General features: G+C 34.4%; 9 protein-coding genes across 9 annotated transcripts; 1 reads left to right on the top strand and 8 right to left on the bottom strand.

Annotated features, from left to right (window-relative positions):
- Positions 1 to 418: 418 nt before the first annotated feature.
- NAEGRDRAFT_77939 (uncharacterized protein) lies at positions 419 to 2,458 on the bottom strand (the record flags this gene model as incomplete). The annotated part of the gene is made up of 1 exon (XM_002682875.1): positions 419 to 2,458. The coding sequence occupies one exon, from the start codon at positions 2,456 to 2,458 to the stop codon at positions 449 to 451; it is 2,010 nt and encodes a 669-aa protein (XP_002682921.1). The 3' UTR covers positions 419 to 448.
- A 176-nt stretch (positions 2,459 to 2,634) lies between these two features.
- Positions 2,635 to 3,336, top strand: NAEGRDRAFT_61987 (uncharacterized protein; the record flags this gene model as incomplete). Its single annotated transcript, XM_002682662.1, has 1 exon — positions 2,635 to 3,336. One exon carries the CDS (start codon positions 2,635 to 2,637, stop codon positions 3,334 to 3,336), a length of 702 nt encoding a protein of 233 aa, XP_002682708.1.
- A 544-nt stretch (positions 3,337 to 3,880) lies between these two features.
- On the bottom strand, positions 3,881 to 6,025 carry NAEGRDRAFT_61988 (uncharacterized protein; the record flags this gene model as incomplete). The annotated part of the gene is made up of 1 exon (XM_002682876.1): positions 3,881 to 6,025. The coding sequence occupies one exon, from the start codon at positions 6,023 to 6,025 to the stop codon at positions 3,881 to 3,883; it is 2,145 nt and encodes a 714-aa protein (XP_002682922.1).
- Positions 6,026 to 7,714: 1,689 nt separating this feature from the next.
- Positions 7,715 to 12,271, bottom strand: NAEGRDRAFT_29557 (DNA topoisomerase II; the record flags this gene model as incomplete). Its single annotated transcript, XM_002682877.1, has 2 exons — positions 7,715 to 8,116; positions 8,300 to 12,271. 2 exons carry the CDS (start codon positions 12,269 to 12,271, stop codon positions 7,715 to 7,717), a joined length of 4,374 nt encoding a protein of 1,457 aa, XP_002682923.1.
- A 125-nt stretch (positions 12,272 to 12,396) lies between these two features.
- NAEGRDRAFT_61990 (uncharacterized protein) lies at positions 12,397 to 16,328 on the bottom strand (the record flags this gene model as incomplete). The annotated part of the gene is made up of 2 exons (XM_002682878.1): positions 12,397 to 14,520; positions 14,571 to 16,328. 2 exons carry the CDS (start codon positions 16,326 to 16,328, stop codon positions 12,397 to 12,399), a joined length of 3,882 nt encoding a protein of 1,293 aa, XP_002682924.1.
- A 240-nt stretch (positions 16,329 to 16,568) lies between these two features.
- Positions 16,569 to 17,441, bottom strand: NAEGRDRAFT_61991 (uncharacterized protein; the record flags this gene model as incomplete). Its single annotated transcript, XM_002682879.1, has 1 exon — positions 16,569 to 17,441. The coding sequence occupies one exon, from the start codon at positions 17,439 to 17,441 to the stop codon at positions 16,569 to 16,571; it is 873 nt and encodes a 290-aa protein (XP_002682925.1).
- A 101-nt stretch (positions 17,442 to 17,542) lies between these two features.
- Positions 17,543 to 18,574, bottom strand: NAEGRDRAFT_29572 (uncharacterized protein; the record flags this gene model as incomplete). The annotated part of the gene is made up of 1 exon (XM_002682880.1): positions 17,543 to 18,574. One exon carries the CDS (start codon positions 18,572 to 18,574, stop codon positions 17,543 to 17,545), a length of 1,032 nt encoding a protein of 343 aa, XP_002682926.1.
- A 3,000-nt stretch (positions 18,575 to 21,574) lies between these two features.
- Positions 21,575 to 23,708, bottom strand: NAEGRDRAFT_61993 (uncharacterized protein; the record flags this gene model as incomplete). Its single annotated transcript, XM_002682881.1, has 2 exons — positions 21,575 to 23,233; positions 23,280 to 23,708. 2 exons carry the CDS (start codon positions 23,706 to 23,708, stop codon positions 21,575 to 21,577), a joined length of 2,088 nt encoding a protein of 695 aa, XP_002682927.1.
- A 111-nt stretch (positions 23,709 to 23,819) lies between these two features.
- On the bottom strand, positions 23,820 to 25,609 carry NAEGRDRAFT_34898 (5'-nucleotidase; the record flags this gene model as incomplete). The annotated part of the gene is made up of 3 exons (XM_002682882.1): positions 23,820 to 25,236; positions 25,365 to 25,368; positions 25,416 to 25,609. The coding sequence occupies 3 exons, from the start codon at positions 25,607 to 25,609 to the stop codon at positions 23,851 to 23,853; spliced, it is 1,584 nt and encodes a 527-aa protein (XP_002682928.1). The 3' UTR covers positions 23,820 to 23,850.
- Positions 25,610 to 25,645: the final 36 nt, after the last annotated feature.

Consider the following 25,645-nt stretch of genomic DNA (forward strand, 5'->3'; position numbering starts at 1 on the left):
CTCCACTCTAGGTCTTAAATGATCTTGGAAATAATAGGAATCAATAGAGGTTCTGGTCATATTGGCAGAACCTTCAATTGACCTTTTCGCCTTGTTTACTGCCAATCTTTCTTCCAATCTGGAATTTTCCACAGTTACAGCAACAAGAGTTATGATACCAACAATTAGCATTACAATAAAGGTGTAGCTTCCTTGTTTTGATGGAGTCAAATATGTTCTTCCCTTCAGTTTATCCATCACGGAATTAATTTCATCCTGGTTAAAGTTTGGATGTTCTAATCTCTCGTAAACATTCTTATCATTAACTTTAACTCTTCCAAATAATTTAAATTTTCTCCAGTAATTATTTTGACTCAATTCCGATTGATGACGACGAAGAAGTGATGGCTGTGCAGCTTTAAATACCGATTTTGCATTTCCCATTTTTTTGATATTTTTATTAAATAATTTAATCTGAAAGATTTTCATAATCTTGATAATCTTCTTCTAAAATTGCACTGTAATCATGATCTGTATTATCAATCATATTATCTATCAGTTCTTGTGTATCTATGGTAGGTTTGTATTGAGGTTTCACAAATATTGCACTTCCTTTGCTGGTATGGTTGTTGGGTGGTAATGCAAGGGCTTGTTTGGTAAGAAGGAGGGGTTTCTTGGCAGTTGCCTTAATGCTTTTTTGATTTGGAGAAGAAATTTGTGAAGATTCAATATCATCAGCTGATAGTATCAAGGTTGCATCATTATCTACAGTTCTGGTGCCACTAGTTGTTGTTGGTTGACTCTTTTTCATGGTTTCTGAAACTAGTTTTGTAATGGCTTCAAAATTTTCCCAAAATGATTTCGTCTCGTTCTTTTGTAATAAGTCCTTCAAGCTCTCATAGAGAAAACTATTCTTTCTTAAAAGACTCAATTGTGATCTCATACTGTCCGAGCTAAGTTTTAAAATTCTGTTTTCCTCAAGAGTTGTTTCAATAAGACGACTCTTTTCTTCAAGCTTTCCCTCCATATCCTTTAGTTTGAACTTTTGTTTTTCATTTTCCTTCTTCAAATTATCACCTTTTTCTGCACGTTGCACAGCCTTCTCAAGTGATCTCTTAAACTCATCAATATCTTCGTCCTTGTCAGCTAATTGCTTTTCCAATAGTTGAATCTTCTTGTTTGCCTCTTCCAATTTCTTGGACTTGTTCGACTCTTCTTCTAGTTTAGCTTGCAAAATCTTAATATTTTCCTTGTGCTCCTGTTCATTCTTCTCTTGTGAACTCAATTTTTTTTCTAATTCTTCAATTTTAGCAGATGCTTCACCATTTAACTTTTCAATAATCTCTTCTAAGAACTCTTGGTCAATTACAATATTATCCTCATCTATTTGACTTTCCTCTGGTTGGATAAATAGATTTGTTTTCAAATCGCGCAATTGAGGTGTTTGAGGGGATTGTGAGAAAAACTTAGGAACATGTTCATCAACAGTTATTTCTCCTTCTAATCCACCAAGTTCTGCTTCTTCATGGTTATTTTCTTGTGCCTCCTCTTCATCCTCGTTGTATTCAGAAAGGGTGTTATTAATCTCCTCAGAGTCTATCATTTCTTGATCGATTGAGTCCTCCTCATCCTCATAATCTTCTAGACCTTCAAAATCTTCATCCTCATTGTCATCATCTTGTTCAACTTTTGCTTTCTTGTTTTTTTCTTCTTCTTCATCTCTCTTCCTCTTGTTTCTTTCTCGAATGTATTCATCAAACTTTTCCTGATATCCTTGTAAATAGGATGGATTGTTGTACTTTGAATAAATCAAAAGTCTTCCATCTAGATCAATAATATCGCCATTTGATATGCTGACTCTATTTGTGTTAATAATATCATTCTCGTCGGTGTCACAATTTTTGTAAGCAACTCCATTCACCACTACCAAGGCTCCTTCCTCTAAAATTAATACTGTACTATTGTCCAAATAGGTTAAATGACAATGATTTTCCAATATTGGCCAATCCTTATTGACTGCTCTCTTAATTTGTACATTGTTTGACTTTTCATCAGTTCCGAATCTAATTTCTGAAAGATAATTTTGTTCACTGGCTGAATAATCCTCAGAGTTTGGATCTAACTTCCACAGTGTCATTAGATCTTGTCTAACAGCTTTTTTTGCATTCGAGTATACAACTAGATATCCCACTGGCTCGGGTGGTGATATTATAAGTTTTCCTACATCCCTTAACTTTCTTTTTGGTTCAATACTATTCTTTTCAATATTACTGCTACTACTGGTAGGGTTTGCTTCCTCTACAGAGGAAGAAAATGAAACTTTCTTCTTTTCACTTGTATTGATTTGTTTACTTTCTAACTTGTTTGATTTTGATGTTTGTGAGTCTTTCTTGTTGTTTCGGGTCTTGTCGTTTGAAGATGATGATTGTTTACTCTTCCGATTTTTATCAGCTGTATTCTTTGATGAGTTTCTATTCATTTTTTCTAAATTTTTTATTCTTTCACCTCCAGCAAAAACTCGATTTCGTTTATTTACAAGAAGTTTGACCAAAACTTAATTTTTAATTTTAAAATTAAATAAAAATCAAAAAAATCAGAATTAAACTTAATTTACTTGTTTAAAAAGGTAATTCACAAAGAAAAATCTGAGAAAAAATGTGCCAACATCATCAAATGATACACTCAATGATGCATTCATCATCGTCGGGAATGGACCATATGATGCAAAATTCCAAACCAATGATGATGGATATGGGTGGTAACTCTACTCATCACATGTTAATGTATTTCTCACCACAATCATTCGAACCATTTGTTAAATATATTCTTTTTCAAAATTGGAATGCGGATAATGAATGGAAATATGCCCTCTCAGTAATTGGAATCTTTTTAATTGCCTTCTTTAATCAATTTATTTTCTTTGCTCTCCATGTTCAAGTCGACCGAAAGAAGAGAAGAATTTTGCACTATGTAATTTCATATATTTGTAAACCACTCGGATTCTTTTTGGAAATGTCTATAGGGTATCTACTCATGTTAGTTTCAATGACCTATAATTTTGGACTCTTTATGGCAATTGTGATGGGCAACTTTGTTGGCTATATCATCTTTAACATGATTTGTACAAGCATGTTGGAAGGACATTATCATCAAGATCAAGTTGAAGAAGAGGAAAAGGAAGAGGAAGTTGAGCATGAATGTTGTAAGAAGAGAAAGGAATATGAAAAGATCAATGATACTGATGTGAAACGTTATGATGGATTTACATCAACTTCTATGAATATTCAACGTAATAATTTTGATGATTTTGTAGAAGGTGCTAGTCCTTCTGTTAGACATCTTCACGATGAATATTAAATCATAATTTTAGTATTATTAAAAATCATTCTTATTTATTCTACCTATTAATTTCTATTTTGTGATGAATTGGATTTAATTTTAAATTATCAAATAAAATCTTGTAACGAATCAACCAAATCAGATTGGCCATTTGCTTGACAATGAATGGACTCACTCTATCCTTCAAGGTGACAGTGAAAAAATTGGTCACATAGGATATAACTTGATAAGTCATTGAAGGTTTTGTGGAGAGAAGAACAGAGGAATGTTTGGCATTGGAGTGCATTGTCAAATCACAAAGTAACATGTTGGAAAAATACAATTCCGTATTGAAGAGTGCATAATGTGCTGGAAAAGTTTCTTTAATAGTATTGATAAAACTAAAGTCTTTCCGAACCTCTATTGTGTTCAAAGAAGAAGAAGGTACTATTGATGTATTATTATTATCCTTCACATTCATCTATTTTTTTTAAGTCAATAAATGCAGCTCACTTTACAAAATCGTAGAATTCTAAACACTTTACATTAGTATCACAATTTGCATGTTATAAAAGTAATAATATTATTCCAAGAAAGATGGCTTTGGCATTTGTTTGCTCTTTTTAAAATTGCCAATTAAATCAGAAAATCTAGAAAGAGAGGCCTTATCAGAACCTTTTGGTGGATTGGCCAGTAAATGAACTTCAATAAATTCTAGAATCTTGGCAAATTGAGCCTTATAGATTTGATGCATCTTGTAACCAGCAATTCTCAAGAATGAATCTAAAATTTCCAATGTAAACATTGTTGGACGTGAGTTCAAGAAGGCAGCTAGCCATTCCCAACCCTTCTCAATACCATACTTGTGACCTGGTGGATTATTTTGAATAATCATGGCATATATTGTAATAATATCATTCATTCTATTCATGTATTGAGATTGACTTTCCATTTCGCCATCCTCTTCCTTGAAGCCAAGTTTTTTCTTCAAATCAGAAGCATCAGTAACTTCATAAGGGAAGTATGGAATTGTAAAGATGCAATTGGTATGAATGTATCCAATCACAGCATCCAAAATTTCAGGAGAATCATTCATCAATTCAGATGTTACCTCAATGAATGGTAACACCTTCTTCAAATCACTAGTTTGACTTGCTGCTTGATCCACAATGGTTCTAGCATAAAAGTACAAACAAAAGTAGAATACATCCTTCTTGACCTTTTGCTTGGACATTATTTGATTGATTTCCTTTACAATTTCTCTCTGGTTAGTTTCTGTTATTCTGTTAATGGTCTTGTTAATGAGCTTTTTGGCAGCATCCATTTCTGGTTTTAGTTGGGGATCCATTCTCTTTTGGAACGATGCATACATTTCCTCCATTCTGTCAACATAAATTTTGGCAATAACGTAGGTTTTTGGTCTGGTAAAGTTTGGAACGGTAAGGGTTTTCTTAGGTCCAGAATATGGATTAACAATGGAAATGTCACTCTTTTCGGCTGGAGTTTCTTCTGCAGTACCGATACTATTTGGTTGTTGAGGTTTGATAGGAGAAACGTTAATTTCAGCTGGGGCAGTGGCAGCGATGGCAGCTTGTCTTTTCTTTTCTTCTTCTTCGGCAGCTTTTCTCCTTTCTTCTTCGAGTTTTTCACGAGCAATTCTCTCTTGTTCTGCTTTTATCTTGGCGATACGTTCTTGCTCTGCCTTAATTTTAACAAGTCGTTCTTGTTCTACCTTTCTAATTTCTTCATTTTCACATTCGACAAGTTTGAGAATTTCTGCAAGTTCCTTTTCGATGTTTTGTCTAGAATTTTGCTTTCTAATATGGAGTTCTTCAAGTGCTTTCTTAGTGTCCTGTTGATGAATAATTGGTGTCTGGGTTGTTTGAATTTTGATTGATGTAGGTATAGATTTTTTGGAGTAAATTTCAGAGAATTCTTCAAGAGTCGATTCTACTGGAATAATTCTTCTCTCTGGTCTGGAAATATCAATAGGGATAGGTGGAATGTTGTCATCTTCGTCTTCCAAATCAAGGCCATACCGTCCTGAAGAGTAGATATTGGTAGGAGTGACTGCTACTGGTTCATAAAATTTTACATTCATATTAATATTATCACAGTCTTTTAGTGATTCTGATAGATTGGCTACCAAGTCCACTTTTCTCTTCTGTTCTTCAGAAATTAAATCTAATGGAGCGGATCCAAGTTTCCTCTTTTCCACATGATTGATAGATTTTACCAATATTGGTTTAATAACTCGGGATGGTGTGATGTGTTCTAAATCCTCATCCGATTGCTGATTTTTCCTAATATTTTCTCCATCTTGATTCAATTTTTCTATTGTATTATTATTATTTTCTGAAGTATTGGTATTTATATTTACTCGCTTTTTTGGTCTATCCTTGTTGATTTCCTTTCGTGATAATAAATAATTATTTACTAGATTACTAATTTCCGTTCCTTTAGTAAGTAGTGAAGTTGTTCCAACAACAATAAATATCATTAAAATGGAGACCCAACCATTTGTTGTTCCAAAAAGCAGAGAGGAAAATAAGTCATTCTCCGTGTTGTTTTTTTCTTCATCACCCGAGTTGGTTTTTAAAATTTCTTCTTGGTCATCCATGAGAACAGACGAACATTCAGCCATTTCCGACAATAAGAAACCTCCTAAACACGATGCTATAACAAATATTAAACCAATGACGAAGGATATTCTAACATGTTGTTTCATTTTTTCAAAAAATTTGTAAATAATAATTTAATTTCTTGCCCTTTAATTTTGTTGAAATAATGTTAGATTGAGTAATTTTCATCATTTTGCTCCAATTGAACATGCACCATTAAAAATCAACAATATATATGAAGCCATTGTTAGGCTCATTTGGACGGTGTTACTTTACACTTTTATAATAACGTAACACTCAAGATATCAAAAACCTCAATAACAAATGAACCACCCTCCTCACTCGATACTCACTCAACAATACTGTTTGAAGCAGCAGAAGATGTTAATGAATGGGAGATATAGTGTAATTCTCATGGTAGTATTAGTCATTGTAATGTGTAACGTGTGTATGAAATCAATTTAATTGGTGCTTTACATAATCACCATCCCACCAATGTTATTGAGTGGAGTGGAGTTGTGTTTATCAATCAAAACATGACCATACATTTTAATACTGCATTGGCAATTAGGGATGATGCAACTATTGTGTTCTATGTGGATAAAGAGGAAAAACTAAATCTTGATTATTACATTCGAAAGAGGTGATCTAAAGATTGGATCAAGAGTTCAGTTTCTTAGTTTGAGTATGTTTAGAGGGACACAAAAAACTCCAGCTCAAACAGCTTTCAATACTGAAGATTGGGGATTCTTTTTCAGATACTATTGATGAGAATCATGCAGTTAATACACTCAACCTTAACTCTGTAACAGTAATGGAAAGTAGAAGATTTCAAAGTGGATCCCCAACTTTGGCCATTTCCAATCTCAATTCGCAGAGATTGTCATTTTGAAGGAGGGAATTCAATTTCTGCAACTGTTATTGACTAAACCTTTGAGTTGGTGTCCTGTCTCCCCTTGTATCCATTTCAAATACATCATTTGATAATTCAATGGCAACAAAGTCTGGTATTGCAGTACTCAACAATTTACAAAGGAAAGTTGTAATGGATATAACAGATTCTAGGTTTACTAATATATTTGGAGTTTTAATTGCGTCAGATAATATCGTTGAAAGGTGCTATGGCTCTCCAGATTTGACTTTCTCCCTTATTCACATGTCACACACAGTGTATCGGCTCTCTTTTGATAAACAAAGTATTCCTGACAATTCCAATATATATACAAAATTGAGTCTTTTTCATTTTGGAAGCTTGAACGAAACTGTTTCATTCTCCAACATCAGACTTCTGTTATAGAGGAATAACAAAGTCTAACTATATGTTCAACACAACTTTTAACTATTGGGGATCAAATGTTGACAAGTCAAAGAATTTGGAACCTTGGACAACTTATTCGCTTATATCTGAAAAACTTTCTCCAACCACTGCATTTTTATTTGTCCCTTACTACTTGGAGTCCAAATGTACATGATATATTGGAATATATATTCCACCCCTCAAGTCAACTCATCCTGTTCATTCTTCGGCAGAATTGGAAAATCAGTATGTGTGGATGGATTGTTGTTGTGTCTTTCTGTTGCAGTTTTTGTTGTGATTATTTCAGTTGTATTGGTTTTGCTTTCTATAATGTTGGAGAAGAAAGAGAAGTAGTTATTTGGCTATTAACTAACCGTATGCACATAAATAATCAGTGATATCAATATTAGCAATTCATAACAATTTAATGGATTTAGCACTTGCTTGGTACTTTTTGGAGTAAAAAGTAGTGATTAATTACAATACATTTTTTTGTGTCTTAATCCTCTTCATCAGATGGAATAAATTCGTCACCATCATCTTCGCCATCCTCTGGTTCACTGGCTTCACTATCAGAAAGTTCAATTATTTCCTCCTCCTCTTCTTCTTCATCCTCAGATTCCACCTTCTTATTGGCTCTGGTTGTCCTAACAGGTCTACCTCTGGCTTTAGGCTCTTCTTTATCTTCTTCAGCATCAGAAACAACAACTTCTTCAGCTTTCTTCTTCAATTCAAAAAAGTCTGTAATACTGGTTTTCCTCTTTTTGGTTGGTGGTTTTGTTTCCCTGGTCTTTATAGGGGCAGTGATAAGTTCCTCATCCTCTTGTTTTTCGTCACTCTGACTGCTACTGGCAGCTGGTTGGGCAGGAGTTGTTGCAGCAGAAGTTTTCCTCTTGACTCTCTCTGCAAATGAAAGTTCTTCCTCAGGTTCTTCATCTTTTTTTTCCTCCGCAAGTTCTTCATTCTTTGTGAAGGATAATTTGGTTTGCTTGGCAGCACTTCTATTCGATTTCACTGCTTTTGGTTTTGCTTCTTCTTCTTCTTCTTCATCATCGTCTTCATCGTCTTCATCGTCTTCCTCAACTTGTTTTTTGGTAGCTGGTTTTCTGCCACGTTTTGGTTTTTCATCGTCTTTGTCATCTTTCTTTTTAGCTGCAGGCTTTCTTCCTCGTTTTGGCTTCTCTTCCTTTTCTTCATCTTCCTCTTCGTCAGATTCTTCCTTTACTACCTTTTTGGCAGCTGGTTTTCTGCCACGTTTTGGCTTTTCTTCCTTTTCTTCTGCATCGTCTTCATCCTCTTCTTTCTTTACAGCTGGTTTTCTACCACGTTTTGGCTTTTCATCATCGTCAGCTTGTTCTTCTTTCTTTACAGATGTAGCCCTCTTTCTGGTGGTCTTGACCTTGGCTGTTGACTCATTTACGACAATGTCAGGTCTTAGTTTGGAAGTGGCACGATAACCCTTAGGTCTTGGAATTTTACCATGTTTTCCTCTTTCCTTTTCAATTTTCTTAAGGTAAAAGTCAAACTCCTTTTGTTCCTTTTGCTCATATGAATCTAACTTTTCCAAAAATTCGTCCAACTCAGAAAGCCACATTGTTTCAGGTTTAGTATTTTCCAACTGTTCAACTTCCTTTACCTTTTCCTCTTTTTCTTTTTCTAATTTCTTTACTTTCTCAACAGTTAATGACCACAAAGGCATGGACAAAAGATAATTGTATCCGTCAGTAAGATCTGCAACATCCTTTTCTTCATCCTCTTCTTCCTCTTCTTCCTCGTTTTGGATATCTCCTGCTGCTGCAATCTTCTTTTCCTTTGGGAATGAAGAATACTTCTTTGTTTTGAGTTCTTTTAACAGGTCTGCCTTCTTTCTCTTTTTCACTTGGATGGTTTCGTTAATAACTTCCATTATAAATCTGACCTTGTTGGAAAGGATTTCTAATTCCTTCTTCATCTTTTCTAGCATGTATTCTTTTCTTTTGCCATAGAATTTCAATCTAATTGGATAAAACTCCTTCAAAATGTCCAAAACAGTTTCATATTCTTTGATACCACCCTCTTCAGAAAATAAAACCATATTACTAGTAGAGAATTTCTTAAACAATTTAAAGTAGTCATATAGCCCAGCGTCTTCAGCATCTTTCATTTGCTTATCAGTCATTTTAACTGTGAAAGAGACAGTTACATCAGTGTGATTTTCTCTGAAATCGTCTACTTGTTGAGCTTCCATCATTTTTTCCAGACGTTCTTTGAATGATTCTGTCCATATCCTAATTGGTAACTCACTGATATCAAGTGTATTATCATCGATTTTCTCAATGACACCCTTGGTTTGCCATTTGGTTGGAGCTAATCTTTCAATAATACCATCAAAGCCTTTATACCATGGATGGAACTCCTTAGCTTCTTCTCCCTTAATCAGTGCCTTGAGTCCTTCGACAATATCAACTGGATTATAGGTTTCAATGTTTGTAGACCAGGCAGTACCAATACCTTCGGATCCATTTACTAACACCATTGGGAGAATTGGAACGTAAAATCTTGGTTCTATTGATTGACCGTCATCATCCAAATATTCAAGTACTGGATCATCAGCCTTAGGGAAAATGTATCTGGTAATTTCTGATAATTTTGTAAAGATATATCTGGGACTGGCAGAATCCTTTCCTCCTTGAAGACGAGTACCAAACATACCACCTGGATAAAGCAAGTTGATATTGTTGCTACCAACAAAATTTTGAGCCATATTTACAACTGTACCATTCAAGCTGTCTTCACCATGATGGTAGGCTGATTGTTCTGAAACGTAACCGGCAAGCTGAGCAACCTTGATTTCCTTTTTGAGGTTTCTCTTGAAACAACTGAATAAGATTTTTCTTTGACCAGGTTTTAAACCATCAACAATACTAGGAATAGATCTCTTACAGTCAGCCTTAGAGAAGAGAATCAATTCCTTATCAATAAAGTCTGTATATGAAATTTCCTTCTTGGAGTGATCAATGTAGGTACCTTCTTGATGATTATTTAGCCATTCCTTTCTTTCATCTGTGGCAGCCTTGGAAAATACAGAGGTGATCTTTTTATCACAATCAGTATCATACTTGAATCTCTTTTGGTGGAGAGACATATTTGAAAAGTATTCCTTTGCTTCTGGTGCTGTTGAAGTACCCAAACCCTTGTAGTATTTAATAGTCCAACCTTTTGTATCTGAAAGTCCTTCTTTCCATGTTTCATATTCAGGAATACTGAAAAAGGTTACAGCTTTCTTGGTACGATTGTTAGTTGCTTTTACGATTGGTGTTATGAATTCTTTCAAAAATCCAGGTATTTTGAGTAAGCTTGGCCAGAATTTGTGAATAAAATTAATGAGTAAACCTTTGATGTGTGAACCGTCGTGATCTTGATCAGCCATGATCATAATACTACCATATCTGAGGGATTTGATATCCTCCTTTGTGTATGTCTTATCAAATTTCAACCCTAAAATTTTAGCAAGAGTACTAATTTCTTCATTCTTTACAACCTTATCCAGTTTACAATCTCTTACATTGAGAGGTTTTCCCTTTAGTGGGAATACTCCGTAGTAATCTCTACCAACTACACTCAAACCACCAACAGCAAGAGCTTTAGCAGAGTCTCCTTCTGTTAAAATCAAGGTACACTTTTCAGAATTTTTACTACCAGCATCGTTAGCATCATCCAATTTAGAAATACCAGTCAATCTTGATTTTTTAGTTCCTGATTTCTTATTGAGGGCTTTTTCTGACTTGAAATCAGCATACTTCAATACTGCTTCTGAAGCCATTTTAGTGACCTTCTTTAAGAATGCTTCATCTAATTTACATTTAGAACCAAAATCTTTCATAGATGTGGTAAGAGTTTCCTTAGATTGAGAATCAAAAGATGGGTTAATAATTAGAGAACTGACAAATACCCATAATTGATTCTTAATGTAGGCAGGTTTGATAGTGTTATTTTTTTTAACCAGTGCCTTTTTGATATTATCTGAAACTTGATTTACGATATGATCAACATGTTTACCGCCTTTGGTTGTGCAAATACTATTGACAAAACTGACTTGTTGCATGGAACCTTCACTCAATGTTATACCAACTTTCCATCTCTTACCATCTTCAAAGTAATGAATTTCCTTATCTATTGTGTAAAGTTTGACATAATCTTTAAATGTTTTCATTCCTGTAATCTTTTTTCCATTCAAATAAATACCAATACCAGTTTTAAGAGTACCTGCCAAATCATAAACTCTCTTTTTTAATAGGGAAACAATATCATCATCTAGTTTATCCATTCCAAATTTAGAAAGATCAGGATAAAAAGTAATTTCTGTATAACTTTCAGCTTTTGAACATGTTGTAATTTTAGGTTCTTCCTCTTTTTCCATATTTTGAGTCCAAGTTTGTCTAAACTTTTTCTTTTCCTCAGAGTCTACTGTTTCAACAATAAACTTTTCGGAAAATATGTTTGTAAGTTTTGCACCATAACCATTTCTACCACCTGTAACTCTTTTTTGTGTATCATCAAAATTACTACTAGTTAACAAGTGACCAAAAATCATTGTTGGCACATAAATTTTGTGTTCGGCATGGATCTTGACAGGAATGCCTGCACCATTATTGTAGACTGATATTTCGTTTTGTTCGGGATTGATTGTAACTTTAATCTTGTTGCAAGTTTCATCTCTAACAGAGTGATCGGCAGCATTGACTAGAATTTCATCAAAGATTTTATACAAGGCTGGAACAAATTTGATAGTTTTCATCTTCATTCTTTTGTCTTCATCATCCCAAATCCACATATCCTCACCTTCTTGCATATTGACTGACCCAACATAGGTATCAGGTCTCAAAAGGATTTGTTCACGAAGACTTTTCTTTTGATAAATTTCTTCGACAGTCTTGTTCTTGTTGTTGTTAGATTCATCATGATCAATGAATTCAACCTCATCGTCTGATTCTTCGGCAGCAGAAGCTTCATCATCCGATTCTTCTTTTCTCTTTCTTTTTGGTGCAGCAGCTGGTGCTTTCTTCTTTGGTGGCATCTTTAATGGTATTTTTTTTCTTTTTGTTAACAGAAAATTATTTGTTTGGCGCCAAACAAATGCTAGGCTTTTCAAAACATTGTTAGAGATATCTTCTTTCAATGGTTACAACAACTCAAATTTTTTTATTGAATTGATCTGTACATGTAATTATTTGTACTATTCAGAGAATAGGTACTACCATCGTGTGACTCGTGCAATGTGTTTCCAGGATTTAAACGACCTGTAATTGGGGCGGGCATTGACTTTACCTCATGCACCAATTTTTCTCGTTCTTCTGTAGGGTTAACTCTCAATTTTCTAAAAGGGCTTCCAAGTGGTTGCCACTGATGAATAATGTTAACATTCACCAGAGTTCCATGCACAGGAACGTGTGTTTGTTTGGAAAAACTTTCAAGAAGTCTTGAATAGGATTTCTTTGGATGTTTTTCTTTGGTTGTTCTCGATTTATCCAGAACAACTTCTCTCTGATTTACTTTCACATTCTTTCCAATTGTTGAATTATATTGTTGCTCGGCAATAAATTTTGCTGCATTAATTACGCCCCATTTCTTTAGGGATTCTTTTGATATCTGTACATATTGTCCAGTTTTTTCGTCGAGAATAATAATAGTTTTCTTTGGATCTTTAGAATTTTCCTTATAGGGAACAGAAGGAATATCTTCGACAACATTTTGACTAGCATCATCCAAAAAAGTTTCCCAATTCAAATTCTTTGATTCGTTTGACATTCCAATAGCTTCCTGGATGGCATCTCTAAGAATGGATGTAATTTCAGCAATTGACGATGGAACAGGGCTTGAATTCATAGGGTCCATAGACCTGTAAGCGTCATGTCTAACTGTTTCATACGGTAAGTATTTTCTATTAGGAAGAGAGGCTGAGGATACTATTGGCTTAATGCTAGGTTCTATTCTGCTGTTGTAGCTTCTTACTGAAGACATTGTTTCAGAGACATTGGCAGGAGATGTGAGTTTGGCTTTGATGAGCGTTTTCATCTTATTAGCAGTAAGATCTGGTTTCACTTTTGGAATATCTACTTCAACCTTCTTTTGAGGAGATTTCTTGTTTTTAACAATTGCCTTTATGGCTTCATGACCATCAAGCTCTTCCACATTTGATTTATCATTTCTCTTTTTTGATTTTTCAATCCTGTTCTTTGAAAGATATTTCAAGTCCTCATATCTCTTTTTCAATGGAGATTTGTGTCTTCTATTACCGTCAAATATTCTTTTTGCAGCATTAAAGTTAGCTCTCAAATCTCTAATTCTCTTGTCCTTTGACTTGATAAGCTTTTCCATATATTCAAGTTGATTCTCGTACTTGTTACGTTCTCTCTCAAAAATATCTTCACCATCGTGGGATGCTCTCAATAATTCTTCATTCTCTCCAAAAACTTCTTCGGCGTCATCGAAACTATATTCATCTTCTTGAAAGGACTGGTAAACCTTATTGAAAGAGCCCATTAGATCCACATGCTCATTTTTCAGTTCCTCATACCTCTTGAAAACATTTTTAATCTCTTCCTCATCAGCTTCATCAAGGGGAGAATTTTCAAGACTAAGCTTTAAGAACTCGATAATCTGATCCTTTTCTTTCAAAGTATTCTCCAAAGCATCCATTTTAAGTTTAAATTCAATCTGTGCTTTGATCTTTTCCTTGCTCCGTTTAATTTGACTTCTCTTCTGACTAATGTCTTTAAGTTGTGACTGGAACATGGTGCTAGAACTATCTCTATCCTTTTCTTGTATTTGCTTAATTCCCGTTGTAGGGTCCACTACCATAGTTGGTTCTGGGAATACTCTATTCCTCAATTGATATGGTAAAATGGTTCTTATTACCTCTGGATCATCCATGCCCTTTAGAACAACAGGACCCATATACTTGCACCAAACCTTTTCAGAAAATGTATCAAGTTTGTCTTTGATGGCATCCCACACAGAGTTTGAAATGACTATTTGACCACCTGCAGCCTGACCTTCAACTCTGGCTGACCTATTCACCACTGGTCCGAAATAGTCATATCTTCCTGTAACTGGATCCTTTTCAACAATTGGTTTACCTACATGGATACCCATTCTCACTCGCAGTCCTCTAAATATCATAGCATTTGCATCTTCTGTGTCGTATTCAATTCTACCAGGTTTCAGACTCATCAATTCATTTGGCCAATCACCATACACCAAAGAAATTTGAGTCTTGATCGCAAACTCAACAGCATCTTCAACACGATGAAAAGCACACATAAACTTTGTTAAATCATTGCTAGTGGTTGAAGAACATTTTTAAAAAAACTTACTGCATCACCTTCTGTTTTTACTTCGAACCCATCAGTTTCTGCTAAAATACTTCTTATTATTGAATTGTGAAGTTTTAGTGACTTTTCCATTGTTAAAGGATCAAGTTCCCATAATCTTGTAGAATCTTGAACGTCTGTAAAAACAAGAGCCACCTCTCCTCTTGGACCTTCTTTAGGAACATTTTCGTCTTTCTTGTCTTCCTTATAAAACTGCAGTCTTCTTTTCAAAATATCCATTTGTGTTTTGTAATCCGATAATTGGTTAGCCAAATCATTTGCTTCAAGAGAGACCTCTTTCAATTGTTTTTGGTCTTTTTCTTTCTTTTGTTCTTGGCTACTAAGAATGAGGGGTATTATTTGAGATTTTCTCATAATTGCTTCCTCATTTCTAGGTTTTGGAGGTGGTAATTTGATTTCTTGAATGGGTATTGGTACAAACTGTTGTTGAGATGGTTTTTTCTCAACAGGTGGTGGGAGTAATTCAATTTTTGAATTAGTTTTTGACAATGGTTGTGGAGTTTGTCTTCTACTCGTAGGCTTTTGAGGTATTTCTTCCATAACAACCAATTCCTTATCAGTTGTAATTTCCTCTTCGCTGTCACTCAAAACAAGGATCTCTGGAGTTGGTTTAACAGGAGATGCTCGTTCTACTACCAATTCTGGTTTTTTGTCTTCATGTTTTTCTTCTTTTGAGGGTTCTTCTGGAATGAGAAGCACCAGATCATCATCCTTTTTTTCCTCAATGGCAGGTTTGGGTTCAAAATCCTCCTCCAGCTCGTCCAACATAGTGGGCGATGACCCGTCCACTATTGGAATAGTTTTTAGAGTGGCTTGTTTTTTTAGTTTTTCAGCCTTTCTAATAAGCTTTTTCTTTAGTTTTTCAGCATCTTCTCTCTCCTTCTGCAGTCTATCAAGTTCTGATTTTCTTTTCAGTTCCAAATTTTTGAGATTGGCGAGTGTCTCCTGTACCTTTTTTGATTGCTCTTTCAAAGCAAAATATGAAGCTGTATCAATTGTTGTGGTGTTATTTTCAGAATCGAGAATATCATCAGATTGATAGGTATCATTGGCCATTTCATCCTCATATCTATTCTTTTTAGACCAATTAAATAAAGAATAATCCGTTGGTTGATAAGCTATTGAAGCTCCTTTCTTAAATAATTCCTCTCTCAGTAGTATTAATTCTTTGAAAAATGCTTCTCTTTGATGATCGAGAAGTTCATTTCTTCTTTTGAGTTGACCTTTCATTAATTCCACTTCCACTTCATGCCTTCTGAGTTTTTCAGATAAATCTCTATTGTTAGTTAATAATTCTTCCTCTTTCTTATTTCTTGCAATTCTTTCCCTTTCTATTTGTTGTTCTCTAATGATTGATTGAATTTTTAAGTCATCAAAGGCACTTCCGTGGTCAGGAGTTGCTGAAATTGATTTAATGGGAGTTTTAGTGCCACCATGATCATCCTCTGAAGAGGTTGGCCTCTGACTTGACTTTGGGCGAGATCTTCTACTGCTTACTCTTCTCCTCGATGAAGAGGTTCCAACTCTATCCTGTGGTGTTGAAGGATCGATTGGAGATTGGGCTTCCATTCTACCTTCCGAAGCTTCTGAAACTCGTGATTGAGGTCTTTCCTTAGGATTAATAATACCCAATTCGAGAGGTGAGTCATCACTGTCCTCCTCATTTTGTTGTTGAGAAGAATTTTCGTTTTGTTTTACATCGAGGTAAGGAAGTTTTTTAAAGGATGCACTCGAGTCCATACTAAAATATATCCAAGCTGATGATATTATTTTCTTCTTTTGCAATTCCTCAGAGATATTGTCTTCCTCCTAAAATCAATATAGAATAACTACCTCAAATAACCTATTTGTCTTATACTACTAGTACCTGTTGAGTTCTTTTTTTAAACTTTGAAAAACCGTAATTTTAAAATGGCGCCAACCGACATTAACTTTTTGATTTATTCGATTTTTTCAATCACTACCATTAACAAGTTCATTTTAAAAATCCAAACTCGAGTCGTCCAAATGAGAATCGATATTCACTCTGTCTGATAACAAACTGTTATCATTGAGTGGTTGATCATATTCATCCCCTTCTTCTGTCTTTTCCTTATTATACAAATCAATTAGTCTTTTCAATATACTATTAATCCTGGAAATATTGACACCTGATACATCTTCCATTAATTTTCCGCCCTTATAAAAGAGAAATCTTGGACAAGATTTCCCTCTTACTGAAGCTATGAGAGGTACCCATGATTGCCTGTCAATATCTGAAAACGGATGTTGATTCGACGAGTCAATCACAAGAGATGACCTCATTGAACGATCTTGCATGCTTTCATCCATACTCTTGGAAAGATTTTCAATGTTTGAAATGTTGAGATTCGAAATATTTGAATCCGATTTTTCTATTGGGCTGATTGAGGCCATTGGTGTCTCATTTGTTTGCCCCTCCTGTAACACCATTGAATTATTTACAGAGCTTGAAGGAGAAAGAAGGTCAGCAAATAGGCTGTCATTTAAATTATTATTTTGCTTTTTTGGAGGTGTTTGTGGAGCTTGTTGTGGAGATGGTTGAGGTGATTTCAAGTTTTTTGTTTTGTATAACGAGAGAGGAAAACCAGCATTTTCAAGTGAAGCAATTACTTGATCTGAATTGACACACACGAAAGAAATTGGACAAAATTCATTAGCCTCCAAATATAATTTTTGAAAGTAAGGAACAACAACCTTACACGATCCAACCCAATCCGTATAAATATCTAGAACGATGATGGAACCGGAATGCAAAGACTTGGTAAATTCCTTCTCCAATTCTTTAAAGTTGGTTGTTTGAGTTTGAAAATCAATTCTGTGTCCTTTTTGCATTTTTTTCTAGAGTTTGTATTTTCATTCTTGAAAAATACAAAGCCATGTGTTTCTAATGGCATTAATTGAACTTAATAAATTTTTTGTTTTATCTAGTTGACTTAATTGAAGGTCTTCAAAACGTTCATTCTAATCTTCATGGCATCAGCTCTATCACCAGAAACTGAACCACCAGCCAAAATCTTTTCCAATCTGGCAACTTCAGTAGCAACGTATTCAGCACCCTTTTCAACAATACGAGCCATAGCCTTAGCATAGACATCAGCATTAGCCTTAGCAGCACCAACCAAGGAACTGACTGTAGCTTCAACTTCAGCAATAACCTTCTTCTTATCTTCAACAGTAGAAGCGGCAAGGAACTTCTTGACTGGACCAACCATACTGGCGAGAACACCAGCCTTTTCAGACAAGGCTCCTTCAATATTACGTGAAGTACCAGCCTTATTGTTCAAAAATTCGAGGAAAGCTGGAGCTTCTCTACCAGAGTTATATTCTTCAGCTTCCTTATTTTCCTTAGCTGGGAAGAACTTCAAAGTTGGATAACCTTGAACGCCATACTTGGAACAGAGATCTCTATACTTGTCGCAATCAACATGAGCAACAACAACACTCTTTTCATTGAGGAAAGCCTTGGCAACCTTTTCATAGTCTGGAGCCATCTTCTTACAATGTCCACACCATGGAGCATAGAATTTAACCAAAACATTCTTTTCACTATCCAAGACAATCTTGTCAAAGGTTTGTGGGCTAAGATCTTCAACAAAGGTTGGTTCCTTGGCAATTCTCAATCTGGAGCTTGGTTCCTTTTGATTAATGAAATCAACCATAGCTTCAACAGTTCTTCCGCTATTGTATTCAATTGGTTCGGATGATCCACGTGGGAAGTACTTCAAAGTTGGATAACCTTGAACACCATACTTGGAACAAACATCTCTTTCGTTATCACAGTTAATTTTAGCAACAGCAACAATGGTTGGCTTGGCTTTGATCAAAGCTTGACCGAGTTTGACCATTTCTGGGGCAAGATTCTTACAATGTCCACACCATGGAGCATAGAATTCAACAAGGACACCCTTGGATCCATCAAGAACAGAAGCAGCATTGGCATTAGTAAGATCAATGATACCTTCCATGCTAGATTCTGGTGTATCGGCCATAACGAGGGCAGCGAACAAGACTGCCAAGATTGTAGCGATGATGAGTTTTCTCATTTTTTTAATTTGTCATTTTAAAAATTAATTATTTTTTCAATTCATTGTTCCGAGATGAGGCTTCAGTCTGTTTGCTGCACAAGGCGAACACGTGTCTCGAGTAAGGATAACATAAAGGATTCACTCTCTTAGTTTGAAATAACCAAAGATGAGAGTGGTAACGTTTGGTTCAAAGTTTAAAAATATTAATTGCTAAATGTTCCCTCTTTTTATTGTTGATAAATCAACTCTTTAAAAAATGCAGAGAAGGGAAACTTCTCCGAAGAAGAAGAATATCATCATATTACACATCACGATCATTCTGTTAACTGCTATTTATTTATTTACATTTAAAGGATATTTACTGAGTAGAAAAATATTAAAACATGATAAATACTATTCGACATTTAATACTACTCAACAATCATATATTCAAAGAACTAATCAAAATGAGGATCAGAATAATCCTCCTAGGATTAATATAATTATTATGATTATTGATGCATTGAGATTTGATTTTTATTCAGAATTACCTCGTCTGAAAGAATTGAAAAGGCTTTATCCTAATAGGACGAGATTATTTAAATTTATTGCTGATGCTCCAACCACCACAAGCCAAAGATTGAAAGGATTAACAACAGGATCATTACCAACATTTTTAGAAGCCATGTATAACTTCAATTCTGAGGAAATTAATGAGGATTCAATTATTCATCAATTAAAAAGATCCAATGCTAATGTAATCATGCTGGGAGATGATACATGGAAGAGTTTATTTAATTCGACACATTATTTTAGTAATCATCATTTGTTTCCATCATTTAATGTTTGGGATTTACATTCTGTAGATAATGGAATTTTAAATCATTTATATCCATATTTGGAGAAGTTAAATAATGTTAATGAAAATGAAAGGAATTTGTTAGTAGCTCATTTTCTTGGAGTTGACCATTGCGGACACAGACATGGGGTTCATCATCCAGAAATGAAACTAAAATTAAATCAAATGAATGAGGTCATTAACAATATGACCAACATGATTTCACATGAAAACTCTATATTTCTCTTATTTGGAGATCATGGAATGAATGATAATGGAGATCATGGTGGAAATTCAGATTTGGAAGTAGATTCTCTCTTATTTGCCTATTCACCATTCATGGATTTAATTGAGAAGAATTATAGAGAGAGTGTACCACAAATAGATTTGGTACCTACTCTAAGTTTTCTATTGAACATTCCATCGCCATATGGAAATTTGGGGAAACTCATTCCATCCATGATTCCAACAAAATATAAGGAGGCTTTGAATGAAATTATCAAAGAGAATGCGCTCCAGATTTATAACTATATTGAAAAATATTCAAGCATCGATTCGAGTTTTATTTCATCAAATGAATGGGCTAAATTGCAATCCATCTACCAGCAAGCACAATCTGGAAATAACTATCAAGAATACGAAAAGTTTATAGATGAAATAGTTTTGATATGTAGAAAAAGTTGGGCATCATTTAACGAGTTTTACCTTTGGTTGGGAATGATCTTATTCGCATTGATCACACTTGTTTTGGTGATCGACATATTGTTTGATATTAATTTAGAGGTAGACATGGCAACAAGCTTCCTTTTCAAATTACTAAGAATATTCATCCTCTTATCCACACTGATATTTATCGCCACTAATGTAGGGCCATTCTTTGATACTGATCTGGTCAATTATGTTCATTGTGGAGTGTGTATTGCGACTGCGCTATATTTTCTCACTGTTAGAATTGTCAAATTATATCAAGGAAAATTCACATTTATACACAGGAGAACAAGTAATTTTATTCTAATCATTGATTTTACCTGTTTGATAGCCTATTTCTTGAGTTTATTCTCTAACAGTTTTATAATATTTGAGGATAGAATGGTTAATTATATGATAATGTTTAGATTGGTCGTATACTACCTGATGCAAGAAAATTTTAGCAAACAAATCAAATCAGTATCCTTCATCTATTTGGCCTTATTGCTACTTTCTGTCAATCAATCCTACAGTATGATAAGGTACAGATATCATGCAACAAATTTTATAGAGGATAATTTTCTTAATGTTTATACGAATGAGGTTTTAATGATTATTTATCTTATAGTTATTGGATATTTAATGTATCTGGAATGTGGTATAATGTATTTCCCAATATTCTCATTGATTTTGGTCTACTTGTTTTATATTTCCACACTGTATCATTTTGGGCACACTAATTTAATAGCTCAAATTGTTTATTTTTCTTCCTTTCTGTATTTCATCAGAGAAGGTAAATTCCAAGCATTTATTCCTGTATTCTTGATACTTTATGACCATAGGTATTTGTTTTCATTTGTTGTTCTCCTCACTCAGTACTATACGTATAGTTTACTTTGTAAGGATTTTTCTCAATTTAAGACTAGTCAAATTATTGATATATTCTTATTTGGAGTGCAATCATATTTTGGGTTGGGTCATCAAAATTCAATGACTACCATACATTGGAATAGCGCCTTTGTTGGTATTGCCGAAGCTCATTTGGTATTGAGTGGGTTGTTGGTCATACTCAATCAGTATTCATTTAGAATATACACCTTTTTAAACATGGTACAGAGAAACGATCGTTGGAAATATTTGACACTGTGTGTGTGGATTTCACTCTCAAGTATGATATGTTGCTATATTCAGAAAAGGCATTTGATGACCTGGGATATTTTTGCTCCAAAGTTTTTGTTTGAAATACTGTTTACCATTATTGCATGCATTCTTACACTTGTTTCTTCATGCCTTTTAAATGAATAAGCATTTGCTAAAGATAAAATCAAAGTTTTGACTTTCTAACAGATCTTTTTGTTCAGGTATTGAATAAATAACAATATATTTGGATTAGAATATTCATCGTTACTAAATTTAATAAAAACTGTACATTAAATTTATTCTAATAATCTCAAACACATTTTCTTTAGTAATCTTGCTTCTTGTGTTACTGTTCGGTCATCTACAGACTTGCCATCAATATCAAGAATGGAAGTATTTACATTGGTTGCATCACTGGCACCATCTGCATCTGGACTCAGGGCTGTCTTGATTTCCTTACCATATGTTGCAGCAGCATCTAAAAAGTTCAATATATCAATATACGTCTGATCCTTAATGACAATCATGTGTTTGGCAATCGTTTCAAATAATGAGAGGAAGCATCTCTTTGCATAGAACCATGTATCTGTCATAATCTTCTTATTGTATGGGATTAAACTCTTCATTACTCTTGAAATACCAAACTCATAGTGACCCTTGGAACAGTAAAGTGTACCAATTACAAGATTAACAATACACAAATGAAGAGATTGTTTTTGAGGATTTTGTCTGTGCAATCTTTGCTCTTCATTTTCAATGTTTTTCATCCATTCTTCTGCTTCTTCGTTCATACTCTTCATAATATACGAAACACACAAATTGGCCAAAACCATTGCGTGAACATCTAACAAATTATCCTTTTGTTTGGTTACAATTGGGAGATAGAATTTGATAGCTTCCTTAAATTTGTTCTCTTGCATAAAGTAAGTGTTGGCCATATTGAGTTTCCAAACGTCGTGGTCAGAACAAAATTCTGCACTTTGGAGGAGAATCTTTTCAACCTTTGGGTAATTTTCAATATCCCAATAAATCTTTGACATTGCCATTAAAACGGGTACGTATCCCTCCAATGCCTCGTCATAGTCACGAAGAGACTTTTTCATTTGATCGCCATCCTTCTTAATTCTGGCGTCTTGTATAATTTTAGTGAGTTTTCTAAGGTTGTCGATATGTTTTGTTGCAAGAATATCCAAGCTTCTGAAAGCCTCTTCTGGACTCGTTTGAGCCATAATAAGTGCCTCCAAAAAGTCATACAAATCTTGACTCAAATAGCTAAACGACAAGTGACTATTTTCTGCTAAAATATCAGCTGCCAAAAGGTAATGTTGATGTTTACAATATAAAAGCAACAAATTTCCAAAAGTTTCAGGAGGGAATGGTGGGTGTTGAATAAGATGTTTGAGTTTTTTAAACCCTGAATTAGGATCAGATTCCATTTGCAACAATCCTTGGTTGTGTAATGTTACTGGATCCAATTCTTCTTCTGATCTTGGTGGCATCTCTCTGAGGGCCTCATTACCTTCAACGTAATTCTTCAATTGATATTCAATGGAGAATTTCAAGTTGAAAGATTCAATGAGAGCTGTATTTCTCAATGTTTGACTGTTTCCAACACTTCTCACCTCAAATCCGTCCGTGTTACTACCAACACTTAACTCTGGATGTTCCTTTGATCCTCTATCAATAATATCCTGATTATATTTACCGGCAATATTATATTGTTTCAATCTATAGTAACACAATGCAATGTTATAAGCAATGTGTGGTTGATATTCCAAAATACTAAGCGCATCTTGGAACTTTTTCCTTGCCTCTTCATATTTTTCTTCCTTATATAAAATACAACCTTGGAGAACCAAAGTATCTGGGTCATCTTGAATACACTTTTCGGCATGTGATTTTGTTGTTGCCAAATCTTCCAATTCGTAATGACAAGCCGAGAGTAATTTTTGAACCTTTTAAATTATCTCAATTTTACAAGCTCAAAACAAATCCACTTACTTTTTGCATTAATTCTTCCGATTCAATCGGAGCACAGGCCTTGATTGCTTCAGGATACATTCCTGCCTTAAAAAGAGATTGAGCCTGATAAAATTTGTATTGATCGACAGAAGGATATAGCTTGACTAATTTTTCATAGGTTTGTGCAGATTCAACAAAATTCTGAAGCAAATAGTCGCAATAAGCAAGTAATGAAAGAGCAGCTCTGCTCTCTGTAAAGAATTCTAATTGATTTTGAAGAATTTGTTTAGCATCCTCATACTTTTTTTCCGTAATAAGGGTGTAGATCACTTTTGTATATTCACCTTCCTGAACCCGAACACTTGGTCTGCCTCCATTAACAGATGTTCCAGGTCTATTATTCCCCCAAAAACCGGTTGGAAGAGCAGTCATAAGTCTTCCACCGGCAGCTGTTGATATTCTATTCATTTTTTACGATATTGTTTTTTCGTTGTTATTTTCCGCCATGTAGAATTTTGTAGTTGTTATTGGCGCCAACCACCTACAACCGTCAAATAAAGTTTATGCTGTTTACATTTTAAAAACTCAAATTTATTTACAAAGTTAAAAATTATTGAGAAATAGAACCCTTTTCAAATTGATAGAGTGATTCTCTTTCGTGTGGCAAGAGGGTTGGGACAGTGGAGAAGTAATAATTGAATGGATAGTACAAGAGCAAAACAACGTCACTACAATATAAATCGGCAAATCTTTGAATTTGAGTACTAAAGTATGATTCTCTTGTACCTGATCTGAATGTGCTTCCAAAGTATGAATTAAAGTGGGCATTGAGTTCTTCTTGGGCATTGGCAATTTGTTGCTTGATTGGGAATTCTTCAACATCTTTGTGACCATTGATAGGATAGGATGAATCAAGATTCTTAAAGCTTTCAGCTCTGATATATTCCAATGTATGAACAGTGTTCCACATTTCACTTGATCTCTTTGTCATCCAATTTTTAGTTTCTTCTTCAACTTCTCTGACAATGAGGAGGGTTCTCCATAGACATCTATTTTGTTTGGTAACAATGATATCGTGGAAAATATTGTCTCCCACGTATAAAACCTCAGAACCTTTAGTCTTGGTGAATTTCTTGAATAAACCAAAAGAACCTCCACAATAAACGCTTCCTTTTTTGAACCCCTTAACTGCTGACAATTTCAAACTTCCAGTCGATTGATCCACTTCTCTCAAAGTTGAACCTTCCTTAAAGAATTTTGGTTTTTGACCATTAGTAATAATGATATCAAAGAAATCAGTCCATCTTTCATAACCTTCAATAGATTTATCCAACAAGAAGGCCATAACTGCATTAGTATAAAAATATTCTGAATTGGTTAAGAGGAAAATCTTCTTTCCAGCCTTTCTCATTCTATCAAACAAGAGTGGAAGCCTATCATCCTTCTTGATATATTTAGCTAAATCAGACATGACTTCATTCTTTAAGCTATTATCACTATGAACACCATGGAAACATTCTCTGATATCATCAAAGAGAGACCAATAAGAAAGTCTAGCTTCTTCACTACTGGTTTGTTCAGTACTATCAGAATCATTGCTGGTAGGACTTCCAGTTTCACTCTTAGCAAGGAAATTGGTTTGTTCAAAGTAATCAACAAGAGATGCATAGAGAGAGGCTTCTGGAATTCCGAAAAGGGTATCATAACAGAAATATCTCTTACCCATTTCTTCTTCATTGTGAATCAAGTGATCTGGATAGAATCGTTCATATTCGGATTTTTTAACAATCTTTTTACCATGAACACATTGCAAGATGAATCCATAGTGGTCAACCTTTAAAATGTTGCCATATCTTTTATCTAGGAATGTACCTCTGACTGCAAATGATGGATCATAGGTAATATTGAGAACTTCGGATGGGTAACCTTTAGAATCAACAAGTCTTTGAAGGATCATTTTAGTACACATTGATTCAAAGACTGGAGAAATGTAATTCTATTATTGTTATTATTATTATTATATTAATATTGTAGATCAATTTTTGTTGATTAATTTGTTGTTATTTTGGTGGTGATGAATTTAGTGTGAAATTTATGAAAATGCATTCCCATTTAAATACTTACAGCACTTTAAAATGTTTAAATTGTTGTGTGAGATAAAATAATAATACTTACATTGTATAATCCATATCAAAGCCATAATATTCAATATTATCCAAATTAACAGTACGATTTACAAAAATACGATGTTCAACTGGTCTTCTGTACTTTTCTGGGAGTTCATAATCTATGGAGGAATCTAACTTCTTCAACTCGGAACTAGAGACTGGAAAAGAGATTGGCAATGGTGTTTTTGGTGTCTTTGGCATGTTGTTAAAGAGAGAAAGTTGTTGAGTTATTTTTTT

This window comes from Naegleria gruberi (assembly GCF_000004985.1).
Source record: "Naegleria gruberi genomic scaffold NAEGRscaffold_2, whole genome shotgun sequence".
Classification (NCBI taxonomy): domain Eukaryota; phylum Heterolobosea; class Eutetramitea; order Acrasida; family Naegleriidae; genus Naegleria; species Naegleria gruberi.